General features: G+C 44.5%; 2 protein-coding genes across 14 annotated transcripts in view; one reads left to right on the top strand and one right to left on the bottom strand.

Moving 5' to 3' along the window:
* TBCD (tubulin folding cofactor D) overlaps positions 1 to 17,963 on the top strand; it is a 176,376-nt gene extending 158,413 nt beyond the window's left edge. For both annotated transcript variants that reach the window (XM_075579659.1, XM_075579660.1), the window contains exons 33-39: positions 2,777 to 2,898; positions 3,479 to 3,556; positions 7,438 to 7,527; positions 9,925 to 10,012; positions 11,633 to 11,742; positions 13,094 to 13,178; positions 17,695 to 17,963. In XM_075579659.1, the coding sequence (XP_075435774.1) occupies positions 2,777 to 2,898; positions 3,479 to 3,556; positions 7,438 to 7,527; positions 9,925 to 10,012; positions 11,633 to 11,742; positions 13,094 to 13,178; positions 17,695 to 17,709 (588 nt within the window). In that variant the 3' untranslated portion in view covers positions 17,710 to 17,963. The remainder of the gene's footprint in view (positions 1 to 2,776; positions 2,899 to 3,478; positions 3,557 to 7,437; positions 7,528 to 9,924; positions 10,013 to 11,632; positions 11,743 to 13,093; positions 13,179 to 17,694) is intronic.
* QTGAL (queuosine-tRNA galactosyltransferase) overlaps positions 13,531 to 21,807 on the bottom strand; it is a 207,924-nt gene continuing 199,647 nt past the window's right edge. For 7 of the 12 annotated variants that reach the window (XM_075579664.1, XM_075579663.1, XM_075579662.1 and 4 more), the window contains 2 exons: positions 19,657 to 19,740; positions 13,531 to 18,747 (listed from right to left, as the gene is read on the bottom strand). In XM_075579664.1, the coding sequence (XP_075435779.1) occupies positions 19,660 to 19,740 (81 nt within the window). In that variant the 3' untranslated portion in view covers positions 13,531 to 18,747; positions 19,657 to 19,659. Of the gene's footprint in view, positions 18,748 to 19,204; positions 19,741 to 21,807 lie in introns of all 12 variants that reach the window. The other 5 variants (XR_012789772.1, XR_012789770.1, XR_012789771.1 and 2 more) reach the window with 5 other exon arrangements.

The raw sequence follows: 21,807 nt of genomic DNA on the forward strand, positions 1-21,807 counted from the left end.
CCGTGAGTGGGTCGGGTACACAGAACATGAGCACACTTTGCACACACACATCGTATTTCTATAGTTACATTATGATAATGAATTTGTTTGCCGTCAGCAGTGAAAGGGTTATCTAAACCACAGTGGGCAATAATATAAATAAAGGCGTAGGAAGAGATACTTCTGACACAGCTAGAAATAGGCAAATCATTCAGTAATTACAGCGTCCAAAGCAAAGCGTTTGTAGTTACTCGCATGTTTTATTCCTTGTTCTTATTATGCTCTTCAATGTATGGCTGACTCCCGTAGCAGCAAGGGTTAAAGAGCTGTACGAATGCAAAGCCAAAACTGGTGCAGGGTTTCACAGCAAACTATTACCATTCAGTCACATAAATATAGCTGAAGAAAGATTGATCAATATATTTGGATCAGTGCTTTTAAAATCTGGTCGCTATTTTAGTTTGAGGCGAAGTGAAGCAAGCAAGTCCACTGAAAGGGTTAATTCTAACTGTGATTTAATTCAAATGTTTGTGGCGAGGGAAATGGGAGCATGGCATTACAGCAGGGGTTCTCAAGACTCAACAGGTCAGGTTTTCAGGATATCCCTGCTTCAGCACAGATGTCTCAATCACTCCCTGTTCAGCTTCTGAGACTGAGCCACTGATTGAGCTACCTGTGCTGAAGCTTGGGATCTCCTGGAAACCTGACCTGTTGCGGTTCCTGGGGACTGGAGTTGAGATCCCCGGCATTACAGGAACAGGCTGGTCATAGCGTCTCGTGAAGTAATGCGAGCCGGGGTTTTTATGCGCGTTTTCAGAATAACATTCCAGTTTCTGACACGGACAATCGGAATCTAGGTAACAAATAATCAGTTTCATTAGCGCATGACCACAGCACATGATACGAGTGAAGTGGTCAATTCTAAACAGATGTGACCTCTCGCTAACGCAAGCAAAACAAAACCCTGCAACATCTGGTGCAGTCTGATCTCGCAAACCTGGGACCCAAGAAAAACCTCAATATATTACAGCTGACATGTAACTGGGGCAACTGCAATCCTGTAGCCAATTTAGCATGTGCCTCGGTGTGGTTTTTACAGTGAAATATTAAACGTCAGTAATTATGGTTATTCAGAATCCGTACAAAACATCATAGTTAATTTGCCCTTGAAAGAGAGTGAATCTAGGAAGTAATGCACCCCGAATGTTTGCGTTGTATTTTGTCCTGTTGTTCGCGCCCTCACTCTCAACTCTTTCGTGCATGTGTTGAATGAGCTGTAGTGTCGTAATGAGTAATATGCATTCTGTTATTCTCATACTAAACGTTAAGATGAATTTATACTGAATGAAGAGCACCATTGAACCCAAGGAATGTAGATAAATGACATGAAGACAGGCCCAGCAGTATGAAGTGTTCTTTAGGAAGGCATAAAAATGACACTTGCCTCCTACTTTTAATATGTAGAAATGTTCTGCAAACATATTTTCCAGCAGCGTTCTTATTTGCTCCTAGCTTTCTATATGAAAAGTGTGTGGGCAAAACCTTGGCTGAATATAAGGCCTCGCCCATAGTGCAAGATACGGAGCGAGCTACATAGCTCGCGCTACAAACAAACAAGTGTATTCCAAAGCGCATGGCCATAGTGAGCGCGAGCTTGCACGTGAGATACAAGAATACCAAAAGCAGAGGCGACAAACTTGTTTGCTATTGCAGCGAGACAGCCTTGCCATGTGTGCGGCTAACAGCCAATGAAAATTTAGTAAGCTATTCTGCCTGGATATTGTTCAGATGACTTTTTGCATTGAGTTGCGCTCGCTGTGAGAATACGGACAACTCCGCTATTGGAAATGTGATTTCTGAGGATTACAAACGTGAACCTTTATTCATACCATGACGGATATATCAGATAATTTATGGAGAGAAATGTCTGATGTTTTGTCCATTACTGGTATATAATTGTTTATATTTTGTAGTGTACAATGCTTATTTCAATGCATCACATTTTCCCAGAAAATATTGAGTACTTTTCATAATCCATATACTGCTGTAAACACGTTTTTTCACATACAAACATGCACATGGTACTGTATATACACCTATAGAAGGTTTACTCTTCTACATTATACTTCCATCTCTCCCCCTCAGTGAGAACACTGTGCTTTTATAAACACTGCATTTCAGCAGCTAGGAATGGCCATGGCAAACAGAAGTGCAGTGTGCCCTGGCACCACCTGTACTTGCTTTTGCTATAATATGGACATTGAAGCTGTTTCTCCCAGCCAGGACATGGTTTTTTTTTTAAAGTGGGTTTTCATGATATATCTGTATTCCATAACCCGTTCAGTGACCCGAGACCACGTATCTCTGTCTGCTTTCAATTAAAGCTTCGCCGCGCTATAGAGTTCACTGACAAAATTATAGGAAAGGAAAACTTCATGGAAATTTTTAAATTGTTAAAATATAGTATATTATACAAAGCCATGGAATCATTGAAGCCCCTCACTGCCAGAGGTAATAGTCATAATTCCTTTACTAACCTCCATCCTCCCTCCCCCCTTCCAAGAATCGACTTCCACCCAATACAGATGGGCTGCTGTTGGGGTATTTCTATTATTAACATCTTCCAGCCAAAACCAGAGTTTGAGAGTAAGAAGAAAATAATCTGGGAGCTGCCAGTTGTGAGGGGGACCACATTGTCCATCAAGGCCACTATCCTGTCTCCATAAGAGGCAAGTCCTGGAGGCCACAGGGTGAGCACATTGACGATTCTCCTCACTGCCATGCCCTTTCTTTGTAGGTGAGATACTCTGCCCAGAGCCTCTTTGAGTATCTGCGAGGGATCCAAAGCGATGCACAGTCCATGAACTCCTTCTGCAAGACACTACTGCAGCTCTTCAAGGATAACCAGCGTAATGACAGGTGCCTCGTACAGCAACTGCATTTCCCCCACCACCTGCCACTGACGTAGAAAGGTTTTGGGGTTGACCCTCTTTTTCTAATCGATCTTTATACTTTATAATAAACATTTGAGGGTCTGTAATCCTGAGATCATGCAGTCACATCCATGGTTACCCCCACTGCTAGCATAAAAATGCTTTGAGAGTTCACATTCGGCAATCGGACCACCGATTCTAACCTAGGGGAAGTGATATTAAATGTTTCTCATAGAAAAAGGTTTGTTGTAGGGGATGTCCGTTACAATAAAGATTACTTAATATATTTGTTTAAAATGTACTCTTTTTTTTTTTTAAATTAAAAACCTTGCACTGTAATGGCAAACATGATATAGATCTCTATCTGGAGCATCAACTATAAAATATAGCAGCTTCTCTACAGAAATCAGTTAAAAAAACATTAAATTATAACTGAAGGACTAAATTGGGATGGGGTCAAAACAATGTTTCTGGAAGGTGCTGAATGTACGTAGTGTCTGTAGAAATGTCATGAAATTGTTTCCGTTGTGCTAAACATTTCACGTGCAACCGTTCCTTTTTATTAGAGTATCCATTCCCCTTCTGAAGATGCTGGACCAGATGTTGGCCAACGGCTGCTTTGACCTCTACACGCTGGAAGAAAAGTAATTCTATTTGTTTTATTTAATATCAAAGTTCTGTGTTTAATTATAAACACATGTTAACAGCTATAGCCTTAATAATAATGCCATGTGCCGGTTTAACCTGGAAAGCTTCATGTCATTGGCAGGTACAGTAGGCCTAGCCTGGGATTGCTAATTACTAAGGCAAACTCTTACTCCATCCACTAGAGCAGCAGTGCGCAAACTGGGGGGCGCGGGTGGTTGCAGAGGTCCCGCGCTCTTCCCCAAGGCTTTTAAATTAAATGGCGGGAGACCGCGCGAGGCCTCTGCAACCTCTACTTACCAAGATTCAGCCGGCTTCAGGACGCGTGACCGTGGCAACGCTGCGTCAAATGACGCAGGGGGTGGGGGTGTCGTCATGTGACGTCACGGTTGCCATGGTGACATGACGCTGCGTGAGGTAAGGGAGGGGGGGTGTTCAACAATGGAGCAGAGCAGGCAGGGGCGCAGCAAAAAAGTTTACACACCCCTGCCCTATAGGATGGATAAACCCCAAATGTGAGTGTTTGTTCATGTCTGGGATGGTTGTGAAGCATTACTTGTGATTCATTTCTTTACATTACATTTGCTTGTTACACACATTCATTTACAATCTGTTATAGAGCAAGAAGTATCATTCACAGAGAAACAAACCTCTGTCTGGAAATGCCTGAACTTGCTCAAACTTAAAAACAAAAGAGATCCTACAATGTGTCACAGTTTTGCTATAACTTTGCAGAGAGACGGATTTTAGTAGAGTACCCATTGGCTTTTATACCCCCCTCCCCCCAAAACACTCCTCCATCCAGAGATACACCTGGGAAAGGTGATAAAACCGGTGATAAAACCGTGTGGTAATAAACGTGTCACATCTCTAACGGAGACGCAGCGCGAGGGAGCCCTATACATGTGTGCGAAACCGTCTGTGATACTGCTTGTTCAGCACAACCACATTGTAGACCACGTGAGCCACAACTAACAAGCAGTGTGTCCCTTTACTTTGTGCTGGTCGCACTTGTTACCGCATGTAATAACCATGTAATAACTATGTAATAACGATGTACTAACGATGTACTAACGATGACCTAATTTCAGAACCACAGTGCTGTGTTTCAGCTCCTTGTTGGAGAGTATTACGGGGGAATAACATATCTGTGTTGGTAACATAAATGTGAAGGCGGTAGCCCAGGAGAGGCCAACTCCAGTCCTCAAAGGCCCCCAGCAGGTCCGGTGTTAAGGCTATCCCTGCTTCAGCACAGGTGGTGCAGTCGAAGACTGAGCCACTGATTGAGTCACCTGTGCTGAAGCAGGGATATCTTTACGACCTGACCTGTTGGTGGCCCTTGCGGGCTGCAGTTGGCCGCCCCTGCCTCAGCCTGACCATTCACCCCCAGGTGCCCGTTCATTCCTACTGGAACGTCACTTGCCCAAAACGAGACATTTTGCCGATTTTCCACCAAAAGCGGAATGAAATGGAAGACCTTTGCAAAGACGGGGAGGCGTCTCTCCGCTCTCACTAACGTGGAATTGGCAGATGACAGAAGTGAGAGTGGGGTTTGTGTTCAGCATAATGTGGTTACATTTATCAAATTAATTCCAGATGTATTTCTCCAAGTGGTCTCTTTGTTTCGTAGCTTTTGTGTTTGTGTCAATATTGTCGAATCAGGTTAAAATCTCTCTTTCTTCAGCCTGCTGTGATGTTGCACTCTGGAAAATAAGCAGTCAGTCAATGCCGGCAGAATGAATCTGGGATAGTTTAACAGTGTTTACCTTCAAAACCTATTACATATCTGCGGATCTGGCCTTGCGTCTAGGAAGAAATATTGCATTTCCTGGATTGGTTCGTGATGAATTAGTTCTAGAACAAAAACATTCAGTTTAAATGTAATTTCATGTTTCACGCTCGGTCCCATATTTAGAGGTTTTTTATTTTTTTTTACATGTATTCAGAAAATCCATTACTGTTTTGTTTATGCACTAATTTATTTGTTATAGTTTCTTAATGAACAATCGTTTCCCGGTGTTTATTGCTTTTAATCCTACATTTTACGGCGATTAATAATGGATTTGGGGATTGGCTGACAAACAGATGCTTGGACTTATACCGAGCTCACAAAACCCCACGTTTTTATTTAATATCCTTGCTCCCGTTTTGAACAATCTTCTAAGCACCTTAGTGATACGATAGCATTGCACAGCAGTGATAAGGTGACATATACACATTGGGTAAGGTACACTCCTTGTTGCTTTGCATATATAACACAAAGGTGTAGTTCTATGTGATTTAATATATTTAAAAAAAACAGTAATTTCAAAATACTTCACATTTCTGTAACATTTGTCCTGGAAACAGTGTATTGCAGTTTTTGCATTTGGAGTGTATAGTTATGTGAATGTCTCTGCCTTATCCTATGCCCTTACCTAATTGCATCTCAGGCAGGGAAAGGAGTGTCACTCGGATTATGTTTCTCAGATAGGTAATTATTCCACTGCAAATATACTCGTGTCTTTGCCAAGTTTTAATCTGTAAAATCTATGAATGAGTTGAATCCTACGTGGGCTGTACCTGTGCATGTCACCTCTGTATTACGTGATAGAAGTTACCTGCACAGCACTGTAACCTCTGTATTACGTGATAGAAGTTACCTGCACAGCACTGCCACCTCTGTATTATGTGATAGTTACCTGCACAGCACTGTAACCTCTGTATTATGTGATAGAAGTTACCTGCACAGCACAATGTCACCTCTGTATTGTGAGACAAGTTACCTGCACAGCATTAAATCGCTGGCCCCTGTAAGGCAGCAATCTTTGAATAATCTAGTATTAGCTAATAAGACACAGGTGCAAATTATTATCCATGTTTTTATGTATATAATAAAAAATGATTGAAGAATGGATTTCCTGGCAGCTAATGACCACCTCAAGCAGAAAACAAATATACCACGTCTAATTAGGGAAGCCTTTGTGAGGTCGTTAGGGATAGTAATGTTTATGTTTAAATGCTCCCCAACCCCCCTGTGATACGTTCAGACTCCGGCAGTGTGAAGAAATCTGCAGCTGAGTACACAGAGGTTCCCGTTTCCTCTCAGTGGGGGAGATTTAGGAACCACTGATACGGGGGATCCCAGTGTGAGCAGATATCGGAGCCTCGGGAATCGCCCCGTTACTGTTAGTGAGAGCTGCTTTGGGGAGACGCCAATCGCTGATCTTTGCCGGCCATAAAGCAGGAGTGGCCAACTCCAATCCTCAAGGGCCACCAACAGGTCAGGTTATAAGGATATCCCTGCTTCAGCACAGGTGGCTCAATCAGTGACTCAGTCGAAGACTTACCACCTGTGCTGAAGCAGGGATATCCTGAACACCTGACTTGTTGGTGGCCCTTGAGGACTGAAGTTCGCCCCTCCTGCACTAAAGGATTTAACCCTTTCATTGGCAGAAGGGCTTGCAATTCCTGTAGCTGTTCGTTCTCATAGTGACCACACGGTCCAAACCAATATAAGCAATTAACCACCACTCGTGGCGCTATCCACGTCTGAATGTGTGAAAGTGATTTTCTATGAGAAATAGATGAGTTAGAGCACACGAGAACGTTGCATGAAATACAGTAATACTCCGGCTTAGTGACCGGTGGTATATGGGGCCGGTGGTATATGGGGCAGCGTAACCCACTTTCACTTGGAAATGGTGACAGAAAGTTAGTGTTATGGGAGATTCTTACATTTCTGTCCAACCGTCGGTCTTCAAACATGCAAAGTGTGATATGTGATTTCTACGTTGAAAGTAGGTGCCACACTTCTACTAAGAACAGCTACACCATGCAAAGTGTAATCATCATTGGTGTGACCTGGTCTTGATATGAATACATGTTTGTGTTTCTGCAGTCACCCGTTCGGCACGGAGTTACTGTCCCTAACTATACAAGAGATCAGGAAATCGAAAGATATCCAGAAGCTTCGCTCCAGCATCGCAGTGTGAGTTACAGCACGCCGCCTCCAGCTTGTAATGTGTGTGTCGCTAACGAGAGGCAGGAAAATATACAGCCTTCGTTTCCTATTTTTTTTAGCAGTTGCATTATTAAGTGAGCAGTTGTGCCCACACCGCGCCACGTTCTCTAGTGCAGGGGTTTCAACTTTGTTTTGTTAAGGAACCCTAGAATTATATTGTGAAATTCCAGGGAACCCCAGCCCTCTCCTTCATCCCGTCCCTCTCCCCCCCTCCCCACTGGGTAACAGCAGCATGGGGCGCTGCCACCGGGTAACTGCAGCATGGGGCGCTGCCACCGGGTAACTGCAGCATGGGGCGCTGCCACAGGGTAACTGCTGCATTCGGCGCTGCCACAGGGTAACTGCAGCATGGGGCGCTGCCACCGGTTAACTGCAGCATGGGGCACTGCCACCGGGTAACTGCAGCATGGGGCGCTGCCACAGGGTAACTGCAGCATGGGGCGCTGCCACAGGGTAACTGCAGCATGGGGCGCTGCCACAGGGTAACTGCAGCATGGGGCGCTGCCACAGGGTAACTGCAGCATGGGGCGCTGCCACCGGGTAACTGCAGCATGGGGCGCTGCCACAGGGTAACTGCAGCATGGGGCGCTGCCACAGGGTAACTGCAGCATGGGGCGCTGCCACAGGGTAACTGCAGCATGGGGCGCTGCCACAGGGTAACTGCAGCATGGGGCGCTGCCACCGGGTAACTGCAGCATGGGGCGCTGCCACCGGGTAACTGCAGCATGGGGCGCTGCCACCGGGTAACTGCAGCATGGGGCGCTGCCACCGGGTAACTGCAGCATGGGGCGCTGCCACAGGGTAACTGCAGCATGGGGCGCTGCCACAGGGTAACTGCAGCATGGGGCGCTGCCACAGGGTAACTGCAGCATGGGGCGCTGCCACAGGGTAACTGCAGCATGGGGCGCTGCCACAGGGTAACTGCAGCATGGGGCGCTGCCACAGGGTAACTGCAGCATGGGGCGCTGCCACAGGGTAACTGCAGCATGGGGCGCTGCCACCGGGTAACTGCAGCATGGGGCGCTGCCACCGGGTAACTGCAGCATGGGGCGCTGCCACCGGGTAACTGCAGCATGGGGCGCTGCCACCGGGTAACTGCAGCATGGGGCGCTGCCAGGCCTGGGACAGTTATCACTGCTTCCCCCTCCACCCCCCCCCACTCCCTTGGCCACGGAACCCCGGTTAAAGATCACTGGTACCGTGGAATGGGGAGGTGTCACTATAAGAAGAAACCTCCACGTCACCAACCTAAGTCTGTCTCCCAAAGTGTTCCCTCCTTCCCTAGGCAGCTGTGCGCACTGGAGGACATTTATTTCCAGGAGGTGGGAGGAAGGTGGCTTTATTTAAGAAGTAGATGAATGACTTGCAAGTTCCCCGCGCTGCGAAAGGGATTAAGGATCCCCAGTTCTCTCGTAAAACTTAAAACATTTGTGGAGCACGGAAGGAGTTACCTGCTATTTATTGCCTTCATGTAAACACAAGCCTGGCGCTTTTATTCTATCTCACTTTATCCCAGCCTTCCGCAGTGTCACCGCAGTGTCGCCTCACTGTCACCGCGTGCAAGGGGTGGGTTTAGCACACAATGTCCAGATTAGCAATTCGATCTCCAATGACTTCATTTTCTTTCTTGTTACAATGCCAGCATGTTTCAGGTGAATTTATGGCATGACACCTGCCTAAAAGTGCCTGTGCTTGTCGGGAGACGTTACCGTCTTATCAGCATGTTTCCTCTGTTCAGTTGCAAAAAAACAACTGTCCTTACAGAAAAGAACGTCACCGTAGGGAAAGTGCTTGTAGCACAACGCCGGAGGCAGCACAGCCCAAAAATGTCCTTTTCCCTTCTCTTTACCTGAAGCGTTTAGTAAGCCTCCGGTAATCGGGTTGTTGTGATTTTAATTGCCATTATTAAGGCAGTGGCAGCACTTAATCCACGAAGATAATGGGAAAGAAGGTGGCGCTGCCAATTTAAAGATCGCGGAGCATCTGCAGCGCAATGATTGGGTACTTGTGATCATTGGCTGTTTCCTGGCAGCAAAGACCGTTAATTACGCGATGGCTGGTCATTGTTTTGCCTTGTAATATTTACCTATACGAAAAGTCTCTCTTTGGTTCCTTCCGGTTGAAGAGTACGTGTTTACAGTCACTATACACAAGTAAAAGCCAATATAGAGGTAGCAGGGATTGTATTGTTGCAGACACGCCTAGCACTGATTTATGTAAGCGTATCAAAATAACTCTGCCCTCTCATTCCTTATCTTTAATGTTTAAGCATGAACACATTTATCAGTGGCAGGCAGCCACTATAGGGGATACATAGGGTTTCTCTGTGTGTGACCTTGAAGCTTCATGTTTGGTGTGTTTCAGTTTCTGCGGCCTGATCCAGTTCCCAGGTGATATCAGAAAGCAGGTTTTATTTCAGCTGTTCCTCTTGGTTTCCCACCCATTCCCAATAGTAAGTATGGCGCGGTGATGGAAGCGTATTGCATGTTGCACTAGAACACCCGGCCTCTTGTACTTCCGCAGAATGAGTGTGACGTGGAATAATTGCAGACCTCTGCCGTGTGACTTTAATACCTTTAATGTAACTAGACGGGTCGCTGGGCTCAGGAGCGATTCCCAAGTGGGGGTCCATGAGGCGTTTGCCAAAAGGAATCTGTCATGGCGGGACCCAGGCAGTATAGCGGGTTCCTGAGCCCGTGTGGTGTCTGTGCACTTAGTAAGGCCCCAAACTGCGTGAGGGGCATAGCTACCCATTACAGCAGGAGCTTCCCACAATGCCCTGCATCCACAGCAGCAAGGCATTGTGGGGCGTGACTTTGGAAGCTCCCGTAATGAGTGACAGCTCTACCTCACATGCTGCTCCCCCCCACAAGCTCAGGACAATATACTGCCTGGGATCAGTCGCTCGGCTTTGTTAGCGACAGTCTGAGAAGTCGGCAATAACATTTATTAATTATGGGTTCAGGGGACAAATATTTTCTAGCAGGGGGAGCGCTGTGTAAGGGATCTGCTGGTGTATACTGTATCTCTCTCTGTCAGATGTGCTAGTTGTCTCCGGTTCCACATGAACAAGGACAGAAATGTTTGCATTTACCAGAGCAGATTATTTCCATTTTGGTTGCTGAACTGTATTTGAGTTACCCAGGTCACAAGCCGTTCAATGCACTGCCCCAACTGTAACAACATTTCCACATGAAATAGAAGGCCAATAAAATATGGAACGGAGACAGAAGGTTTTCTGGAATTCTGAATCCATGTTGATCTTGGATCTGCTTTTTACAGCTCTGATTACTGACGGGTTTTAAAGCAGCTCTGATGATGGAGAAAAAATGTGTGCAAAATTCTTTATTCTGAACGTAGTGGAAAAGTGTGCAATCCAGTCATAAACTCTGCTCAGCTCATCTACACTTAATATATTTATATTCTGTCCGCACAGGCGGCTAGTTCTGGGCGAGTTACCCGTTCACTGTAGATAATTGGTGCACCTGGATTAGCACATTCGTTAGATGTGTTATCGGGAGGTAAGATGCTGTGTGCCAAATTGGGTGCAAATCCATTAATCTGATATGTGGGGGAAGAGAGATGGAAAACATCACGGTCAGACGTAAGTTTTGTTTATCCTTGGATATTTAAAAAAAAAAAAAATGTTAAACATATTATTCTGCATTTTTATGGGGTACAGTTATAGGCTTTGGGGACTGGAAGTGCCTCTTGGTAGTCTGTTTTTTTCCCCCCTCATTTAAATGTCGTTTTTGAGAAAAAAAATGTTTAAAAACAATAAAAACTCTGGGGTGCAAAGCGCAGCCTCCCAGAGAGCACCGCAACCCCCTACACATCGGAGATATGCACACATCGAATATATACCATGTTATGGGACCGGTCCAAGGCTCATAAATAACCCTGGTTCTGATGGTTTGAGTGTTCATAACATTCCTTTAACTGTTGGTGTAGTGAAACGATGCGCCTCGGACCGTCACTTCCACGGATGTGATTCGGTAATGGTTTACTGTGCAGAACATGATTGCAATGCCCGCATTGTGACACCCCCTCCCCCCCCCCCCCCCATCTGTAGATAAGGAAGACCACGGCAGGGCAGGTGTACGAGATGCTGCTGACTTACGATGATGTTGTGGATCCTGATATTCTAGATGAAGTGATGGCTGTTCTGAGCGACACTACTTGGTAAGGACATATACTGTTATTGTACCCCTGTGAGATTGGCTAAACTGTGTATCAGACCATTCGTGTGTATTTATCATAGTGATGGACCTGGAAATAGCAGGACTGAAAACATAACATTCTCAGCAAAGAAAGGGTTAAAAGCACAAACAGACATAGGTCATATTTTACCAATTAAATCAAAAGTGTAGATTTGAAAAAGAACAATCTTAAAATCAATCCTAAACTCTTTGTATTTTATTTTTTCTAATCCATCCTTCCCATTAAATGTACTTTTCCGTGTTGGAAACAGGCGTTCGCTGGAGGGATACTGCCTATGTTGTTTCAGGTGAAGGTGATGTCTAGAACATATACCGTTAGTATAAACACAGTGTGGTTAGATATAATCCTTTGGCGTTTGCTTGGGTAAGAACAGTAGCTGCAGGAATTTAGCGCTTCTGGAAAACGTGATTGAAGGATTTTTGGAGGTTATTAAATAAATCTGTTGAAATTCCAGAAAGCTTTGAAGCTTGCAGCTCTAAGCAGGAAAATAAACCTCAGCCTGCAGTATGTGCCTAGTATCTGTGAGAGAGATCAGGCACGATCAGCACAATCTCACAGGCTTCAGACTCATTTACAGTGGCAAACAGAGTCATTGTCAGGCCAGGAGAAGTGAGTTCTAAAACCTCAGCATTGCTGTACGAGAAGTGAAGGATTCGCGCCATTGATCGCGGTTTATGCGTCTTTCCAGCACTAAAGTGGCTCAGTGAGTAAAGACACTGACTGACACTGAGTTTGCTGCAGGGGAACCTGGTTCAATTCCCGGTGTCGGCTCCTTGTGACCTTGGGCAAGTCACTTTATCTCCCTGTGCCTCAGGCACCAAAAACACAGATTGTAAGCTCCACGGGGCAGGGACCTGTACCTGCAAAATGTCTCTGTAAAGCGCTGCGTACAATTAGCAGCGCTATACAAGAACATGCTGTTATTATTATTTATCTTCCAAAGTGCTTTACGACGACAGCATAAAGTCATGCAGGCTAGGATTTGTCAGACATTCTATCTAGTTTGCGATGTAAAAATCCCTTAAAGTGCACATTTTCTAGACAGTTTGGGCCTGGTTGTAACGCCTATCCCTAAGAATTCTGGTTGTTTAGTCCTACTTTTTTTCAATTCTAAATGCAAGAATATCCCGGGATGCTGAAGGGAGTTCCCAAGTTTAATCAATTCAAACGTTACAATGTATTTTTATGCCGTTGGCCCCTTTGATCATACCTGAAATCCTATGTTTGTTTGTGTGTGAGTTCTGGTAAGCACACGCGGGTTGTGGTGTAGCATGTGTACTAACGCTTCCAGTATCTGTTTCTTTACTTGTAGGGACGCTGGCTTAGAAATCGCGCGTGAGCAGCGTGACCATTTGTGCGACTTGATGGAAGTACCCAGACTTACACCGGGATCCAAGGTGAGCCGAGCGTTCCGCTTGTACCTTTTTTATTTTTAAAAGGAGAAATGTGACCTGATAAAGTTTTATTCGTTTTTATCCAAGTGTTTTATATAATGATTATAAAACATATTCTGTGCTCAATGTAAACTGGTTTTCTTTGTTTGGGTTTGGTCACTAATCTCGGACGCCAGAGGTGCTTATTCACCGACTACTAACTAGTCCGATTTGGCCCTAATTATTATTTAGGTGGTAATGCAACTTCAGAGCATACTGGTGGGATACAAAGGGTTACAAGCTACTGCGCACCCGATATGAAGGCCACATAACGGCGCAATTTATTATTTGCAAACATCTTATTACCATTAAAACATTTGTATTATTTATTGCTTTATTTGTATTTACCAATATACACAAAGATAGGTGTAGTGATGCATGTTCTATAACACGCTGATCATTCAGCAAATCGGTCATTGATTAGCTGTAATTAGCAGAAGGTTCCGAGCTTCGCCCAATGGGAGACAGCGAGAGAGTGATGTACTCCTTGGCTTTCACACATAAGGAGACATGGATATACCAGGCATCAAAAGTAGGCACAGGACCTGCTAAATAAGTACCGTTGAGGATATAGGTACTTGATGAATATACAGCAGTATGAAGGTTAAATGTAATCTTACATTTTTTAAACATGATATGAAAAGTCAGGCGTGCAGAAAGTCAGGCGTGCAGGGGGTGAATGTGGCTCTCTTCAGACCAGTGTGAAGTAATGTAATACAGATGGCACAGTCACTGGATGCATGTCCTTATCTCAAAGGAATGGGAAGAATTTCCTCTGCAAATTTATTAGCAAAAATAAAACCCTACTCCAGATATTGGATACATTTGAACATTGGAGAAGGAAAAGCAGAACTGTACCCTGAGCACACCGCAAAACGTTAACGGAATGTTTCAATGCTTTAGTGGTTTTGCCGGGATTCTGTTAAGTGCAGTACAATATTTTAATATTTCATATAGAAAGCAAAGTATGATCACTAATCCCCTTTTTAATTTGTCATATTCTGAGTCAACAACAAGGCATTTCACTTATCGTTAGCATTAGTTGCCTTCTGCAGATTTAATTGAGTGTTACTCATTAGTACTTGTGTATGAACCCCTCAGAATTATTCTGTTGCATTCTAACATTGAATACCTATTATCAATTTAGAATGCATTACCAAATAAAATGAGCTCATAATGGCCATCAAGCTTCAGTGAATGAATACCTAAGTGTTTTGGTCCATGGTCACTAAATACTCCTTGTTTGGGTGTACCGTATGTTATGAAAGCGTGACCCAGGGAAAGGGATGATCTAATGATCTTTTGTTACCATTGAGTGTAGCAGGAAATTCAGTCTTTAGTCCTGCAGGTGCAATATATTGATAGATGCCCCTAAATTATGAATTTATAATATATTTTACCTGGAAGTAATACATTGAGAGTTACCTCTCGTTTTCAAGTATGTCCTGGGCACAGAGTTAAGACAAATAATACATGGTTACAAATACAGTTACATAATGAGCAGGGCATACATTATATACAAGACATTGCATGCACAGTTGAAGAAAATATATATGTTATGGGCGTATGAAACAGTTACAGACCAGATTAAAATGTGAGACAGCCTAAGATTTGAAAGGACTTAAACTGGTGGTGGATGTGAGAGTCTCTGGTAGGTTGTTCCAGTTTTGGGGTGCACGGTAAGAGGAGGAGCGGGCGGATACTTTGTTGAACCTTGGGACCATGAACAGTCTCTCCTACTTTAGATGAATGTCGGTTGCCTACGTTATTGAACACACACTGTACTTTGCTAAAGAGCGCAGTATAGCTGCAATTTAAGTTTGCCAGCTATGTCACTACATAGTCCTGTGAAATATCCTCTCAGCAGTAACTACAGAGATAAAGGAACCAGAGTGGTGGGATTGAACATGAAGAGTTGTTACGAGCTGGTTTATTAGGAGAAGACATAGCACCGTAGTAACGGTTTCATTGGTTTGAGTAAAGGCAGAAATAGAGTAATAAACCAACAATCCCAGCAAGCTCTAACCTCCAGAAATGGAGTCATGTCTCACAAGTATCTAGTCTAGTACAGCTGAACCCCGTTATAATGCGGTGCTCGGGGTCCACATAATGAGACCGCATTATAACGGGATCGCGAAATGGCCACCGCGATCAGGGGTTCAGCGAGGACTTATCCGGCATCTGCAGCTCTCTCCTCTCCCTGCTTCATCAGGTTTGTCCATGTAAGCTTTCCCAAGCTTGGGGAGACTGTTCAATTTAACTTTCGAGCGCCGAGGAGGGTCACATGACCCTTCTCTGACCAATGACAGCCCAACAGCGAATACATTTGATATAATAAACATGCAGGAATTGCACCCCCTGGTACTTCAAATGCTAGTGCGATTCTCTAACTGCTACACCACAGGGTTGGGGTAATGAATCTGACTCTATAAACAAACTTAACATCTACTGCACAGTGCAGTCCAGCACCTGATCTGCACTGTGCAGTCCAGCACCTGAAAGGTCATCTACTGCACAGTGCAGCCCAGCACCTGATCTGCACTGTGCAGCCCAGCACCTGATGATCTGCACTGTGCAGCCCAGCACCTGATGATCTGCACTGTGCAGTCCAGCACCTGATGATCTGCACTGTGCAGCCCAGCACCTGATGATCTGCACTGTGCAGCCCAGCACCTGATGATCTGCACAGTGCAGCCCAGCACCTGATGATCAGCACTGTGCAGCCCAGCACCTGATGATCAGCACAGTGCAGCCCAGCACCTGATGATCAGCACTGTGCAGCCCAGCACCTGATGATCAGCACAGTGCAGTCCAGCACCTGATGATCAGCACTGTGCAGCCCAGCACCTGATGATCAGCACAGTGCAGCCCAGCACCTGATGATCAGCACAGTGCAGCCCAGCACCTGATGATCTGCACTGTGCAGCCCAGCACCTGATGATCTGCACTGTGCAGCCCAGCACCTGATGATCTGCACAGTGCAGTCCAGCACCTGATGATCAGCACTGTGCAGTAGATGTAAAGTTTCTGTTAAGTTAAGGGGTGCAGGTCCCGCATGGTGTAGGAGTCTGTCTGTCCGTCTGTGTCCGTTAGCAATAAAGCATTGAATGTTTTATAATTAAAAAATAAAAACCTTGGAGATGTTTTTAAATCAGGAGCCGCGCTCAGACCGCGTTATAAGTGGATCGCGCTATAACAGTGTTGAGCTGTACCATATCTAAATAACGCTGATGCAGGAATACACTTCTTGATTTTGGTGTTATACTTTGTAAATCTCTGGTACATGGTTAACATTATATCAATAAATACAGAGAGATTATACAAGACATAATCTATAAAAGTAAAGATCGGGGGAAATGTTTACTGCCCCAAAGAGCTTACAATCCAAGTATGTAATAATACAGACCGAGCAATATCTGCAGCTCTGGGAAACACCACCCATGGCAAAGCAACCGCCTCATTTATTATCCCCGTCACCTACTGTCTAACAATCATGTTACCACAATCTTACCGTTCTTTTGAGGTATTAACTTTTGTTTATAATATATATATATATATATATTACCAGATCTGTAGCCCCCAGAGCTAAACGGTGCAATTCCAGAGGTAGTGACTGATGTTCCGTGAGTGGATTTAAATGGCTGTCCAATATGAAGCCCAATATTGGTGGCCATTTTTACTGCTTCTGGAGGGAGTTAAAGCACCAGTAAGAATCTCCAGAGCGCCCGCTTTCAATTGTGTTAAATGTGTTTCCTCAGGAAAGATTGGGCTCTGGAAAAACTTGGTCTAATAATTAGTCAAAGTATTCTGGCTGCAAAACCAACGTGGGGGTGGGTGTGTGTGGTAACCCGGGTGTGTGTGGTAACCCGGGGCGCCATTGCTTGTATAATTTTTTTTGTTTTTTGCACCTTATTTTTTCTCACGCTGTTATTTTTAAAACGATGCCCTGTTCAGGAGGTATAAGCGGTTGAAATGGAGCTCTCCCCAGGGCCCAGTGCAGCTTATACAACACCATGGTCACCTCACAAGCCAAAGTAGGAAAATAGCAGGATACAAAAAAAGCAAGACCTACTCAGGGGGGCAAGATACGGACATTATACGGGTTATACAGGGACATTATCTACAGCGTGACAATCTAATGATATAAGAACATTAACCACCAAATCAGTCTTTCCAACACAGCCAGTTTAGGGTGGGGTGGTGTACATCGGTCAGTGAAGGGGCGTGTGTTCCCATGTGCAGCAGTATAATAACAGTGCTGAGTGTTTCAGTGAGAGATTTCACTGTGGCCAGGAGATTTATTGACACACCAAGTGCCCATCTGTTATAAACTTTATGGAGTCTCACAATCACGCTGCTTTTATATGGGAACACACCCAAATAAGTACTGTACAACAGGCTTATAGGGTAATTGGGATGTAAAACTAGTAAACATACAAAGATCTTACAGTAAAACATTGTTTGTTTTTCTGATTTTTAGGTAACACCGTCTTAAAGAAAAGCCTTGCAAAGTCTGGCTGTTCCCAGTGCAAAAGGATGAATCCGGAAACGATGTAATCTGTGCTTGGAGGTAAAGAGAATGCAGAGCGTTCCTTTGCTGTGAAACCCGTAGTAATATGGAAGCATTCTCTACGGGATTAGCCTTTGCCAGTAGAGGGCATCTTGTTTGCATGAGTTATCATGGCTTATTATTCTCTGTATTAATCACATTACAAACCTGAAATAAAATCATGTTTCCGGTACACATTATTTGTATAGTAGATCTGCAATTGAATGTAGTTGTTGAACAGGTGGTCATGATGGATCATACCTCCGATAGCCTGATTCATGTAATGTATTATTAATACATAATGTATTATTTTAATGTTACCTTTGCACAAGAGATACAATCTGTCATAATGCTACAGCAGATAACTTAATTAGGTGCAATATATGTGCAGTGCCCAAGTCTGCATTTAATGGGTCACTGCCCCCCTACTTAATGGGCTGGTAAGCCGTCTTCACATAGCTTGGGAACATACAAGGGTTTTTTAATATTCTCAAATTATTCTAAGAGGCTTCCGTTGGTAATGGATGACTTATTATAATGGATTTCAGGTCATTACTGCATATGCAGGAATAGCTCACAGGGTTATTTAATATCTATGTATTGTCCAATAGTATCAGATTTGCCTTCTACCACCATTACTGGTTCAGCATTTAAGTATCCCCCTTTGTAGTATTCATTCAGAGCTGGTGTGGGGGGATGGACGTATTCCTTGGCCAACTTCAAATACATCATGGAATCCGACTTCTTTAAATGAACCTGCTGGGTTTCAGTCTTGCACACCTCTCACATAGAAATAAACAGAGCCGGGCTGTCACGTCGTATTCCCAATCTGTGAGCTGCCTATTTGTTCAATTCTTCAGTGATATTAAATTCTGTTCACTCACTATAAGAGCACTTCAGCAGTTGCATGCCCTGTCTACTCCCTCGTGGTTGCACTCCTGGAATAGGGGAGTATGTTGCGATCTGAAGGCGCAGTTGCAGCTTCTGCCAAAAAACATCAGGTACAGACATTAATGGGAGGGTTACTGTTTAAAAGCCGTGTCAAGATTTCCACTTTGCTTACAGCCAAACAAACCCTCGGCCTGTCATCTGTCTGACGCATCTCATCATGTTCCACACTCCTAATAAAGTGCTCACCGGAGGAGACGTAACACCTCTTTTTACTACTCTCCACCCCGGAAGGACTGTTAAATATATATTTACTGTGCTGCACACACAGGGCGGGACTGGCCCAGCAGTGTCGCACGGAAATCCACTCTCCCCAGTGCACAGGTTACGGATCAGAACCTCTCACTCCCTCCAGTCAGCTGCTGAGGGCGTTTTGGATGTTGGTGGAGTTCTGGCAAGATACTTGAACATAAGGTAGAACACTTTCTGTTCATCCCTTCCGTGCTCCGGAGGCTTACACCAGAATCATGTCATGATACACAACGATGCTTACCCAATCTGTCTTATTATAAGCAACAGCAGATGTTCCATCTGGCTAGCCGTGCTCCACCGGTGGGGGGCGCTGTCTCCAGACAGGTTCCATCAATCATTGGGTTAATGTTAGTTGACTAATAACCAGACTTATAAAAAGTATATTATGAATGAAACATATATTGTGAAGTGATTCATACAGGGGGTGTGAAGACAGGGATATTTCTTATACGTCAAATGAATAAACACGTTAGTTATAGAGTTCTAAAATTACAGAAATGACTTTAACCATCTCACATATCTGGGCAAAAGGAGAAACCATGCCCTTTGGTGTCTATATAATGTGCAATAAGAAAGGATGAGAGAATATTTCTATGTTGGCTAAGATATAATAATAAAGTGTCTGCCATCGAGGCCTATCTGTCATTTTCCTACACTATGAAAGGCATAGGTATTATTTTATAGGTACAGTACCTCTCAGTTAAAGTGATAATAATCCGCTCCCTCCTGCAGTTTCAGGGAGTTCAAGTTGTCTTCAAAACCTCCACCTGTCAGATCCTGAAAACAAGGGAGAGAACGATGAGCTCATTCTGATAAACCCTCTTCTGCCACTCAAGTGGGAGAACGCAGAACTAGGCAGGACATGTCTAACACTGCCAGGAGGGACTGTAATCCCGGCTTTGATACCTTTTAATGGACCAGCAAAGGTGTAATGGTGTGACTGAAAATGGCAGGACCTCACTGGTCTCTCCCTCAGGTTACTGAACACGCAGTAAATGTGGAGAGGAGACCGGTGACGCTATAACAGCTCTGTACACACATTGTACAACTTCTCAAGATGTTTTATTAAGATGTATCACAACCTGCAATGAATCTTCTCCATGATGAACACAGTATATCTCTCTATATCACAACCTGACACTGTATTTCATGGCTTGTTCGTCATGGTATGGCTGCAAAAACATGGCCTGCTGGGCAATCCTTAGTAAGCAGTGCTATCCGTGAGACACCTTACAGGGCTTCTGGTGCCAGGTGGTGTCATGGCATAGCACCCCTCAGTAAATATGGGTCGGGGTCTCATAAGCACAAATAGATTAGACAGAAGGCAATTGGAGCCTATATACTCTGATAACGTTCAGAGTAATACACAAAACTTGAGATGGCAGCTTTCACGTGTAATTATAGCTAGTGTACAGTATGACCATGTGTGATTCTGGCGTTAAAATGCCGTTACATCCACCTCCCGCAGCTTAAAGCGAAGCATGCTTATGGAACGTAGAGTATTGTTGAAGGTAAGTTATCCTCTTGCTTTAAGCTGCATTGATTTTATAACTTGGTTGCTTTTGTACAGAACTAACCCCCCTTCCTCCTACTCAGAGATGAAAAGAAACAGCTGCAGGCAAAGCTCCCTAACATTAAAACAATATAAGCCACAACTCCTGAATCCCGTTTTTTCCTTTCTTCTTTTATTTATGGGATTTGGATAAATGTGGATGAAAGAGTGCTGCTAATTACTCATTTTCCTGTGCTTTTAATGGTACGCAGTTAACCATCAAAGGAGATTCGTGGCATAGCAGCCACTGCTTCCAAAAGTAATTCCATTAATTACAAAAGTGCACCAGTGGAAAACAAACATGCGTGTAGCGTGTGCCTCATTGCACACATCACAAAACACAAGTTATAAAGCTGCAAAATGTTGCTGCATTAAACATCCACAGCTGAATGTGACTGTTTATTCTGTGATACTGCATAATATTGTTCAAGCATTATTGTATGTTTTGGACCACTCCTCTAAAATGACCGCGTGATATGCAGAATATGATATTACTCCAACTGCCCAAATCTTCTACTACCCAGATAACAAGGGCCGCAAAAAGCATTATTGCAGCTTCAGATTATTACACATGCAACTGTACCTGCAGCCTGAGTCTGATACAGTAGTGAATGAAGTGGAACATTACCCTCTGTGTCACTATAGTGCAATAGAACTGGAGTTAGGCGAAGTCCCCGGGGGTGATGGCAGCGCACGCGGAGGTGTACGCACCGCACACCAGGCAGGCCCCAGTGGGTTCTGCTGTCTTGGCTCATGAAGCGCTGTGGCGCGTCAGCCCGCAGGGAAGACAAGAAATGTCTTCCCGTGCGGCGACGCGGTCACGTGGTGTGCTCGGAGCCAATGGCAGCAAAGGGGATAGGGGTGAAGGAGGGGAGCTCAAAGCCGAAGCTCTGAAAACAGAGGGAAATCGGGGAAATCAGTGCCAGACGAATGCTCTCGGTGTTGGTAGAAGACAGATGGCAGAAATACTGTACTGGACGCTTACAGTGCCACCGCAACTGAGATAGCTTCATTCTTTCAATCTCCCCCCCCCCCCCTCCTGTTTTGGCCATGCCCCCCCTCCCATCGCTCCCTACAGACCGCTGATCGCGGCTTTAAGCTGTGCATGCGACGCCAGGCGCGCATGCAGCAGCCAACACTGGGGCCGAAGCCTTAGGGGCAGGCAGGGGTCGTCCCTCTCATAATTCTCTATGAAAGTGATTTAAAGTAAACGGGCGATAAATATAACACAGGCATGCGTCAGATATTTTATTAAACAGGTTCACAATTTAACATACCGTTTGTTTTTTCCC

Source organism: Ascaphus truei, chromosome 22 (assembly GCF_040206685.1).
Source record: "Ascaphus truei isolate aAscTru1 chromosome 22, aAscTru1.hap1, whole genome shotgun sequence".
NCBI lineage: Eukaryota > Metazoa > Chordata > Amphibia > Anura > Ascaphidae > Ascaphus > Ascaphus truei.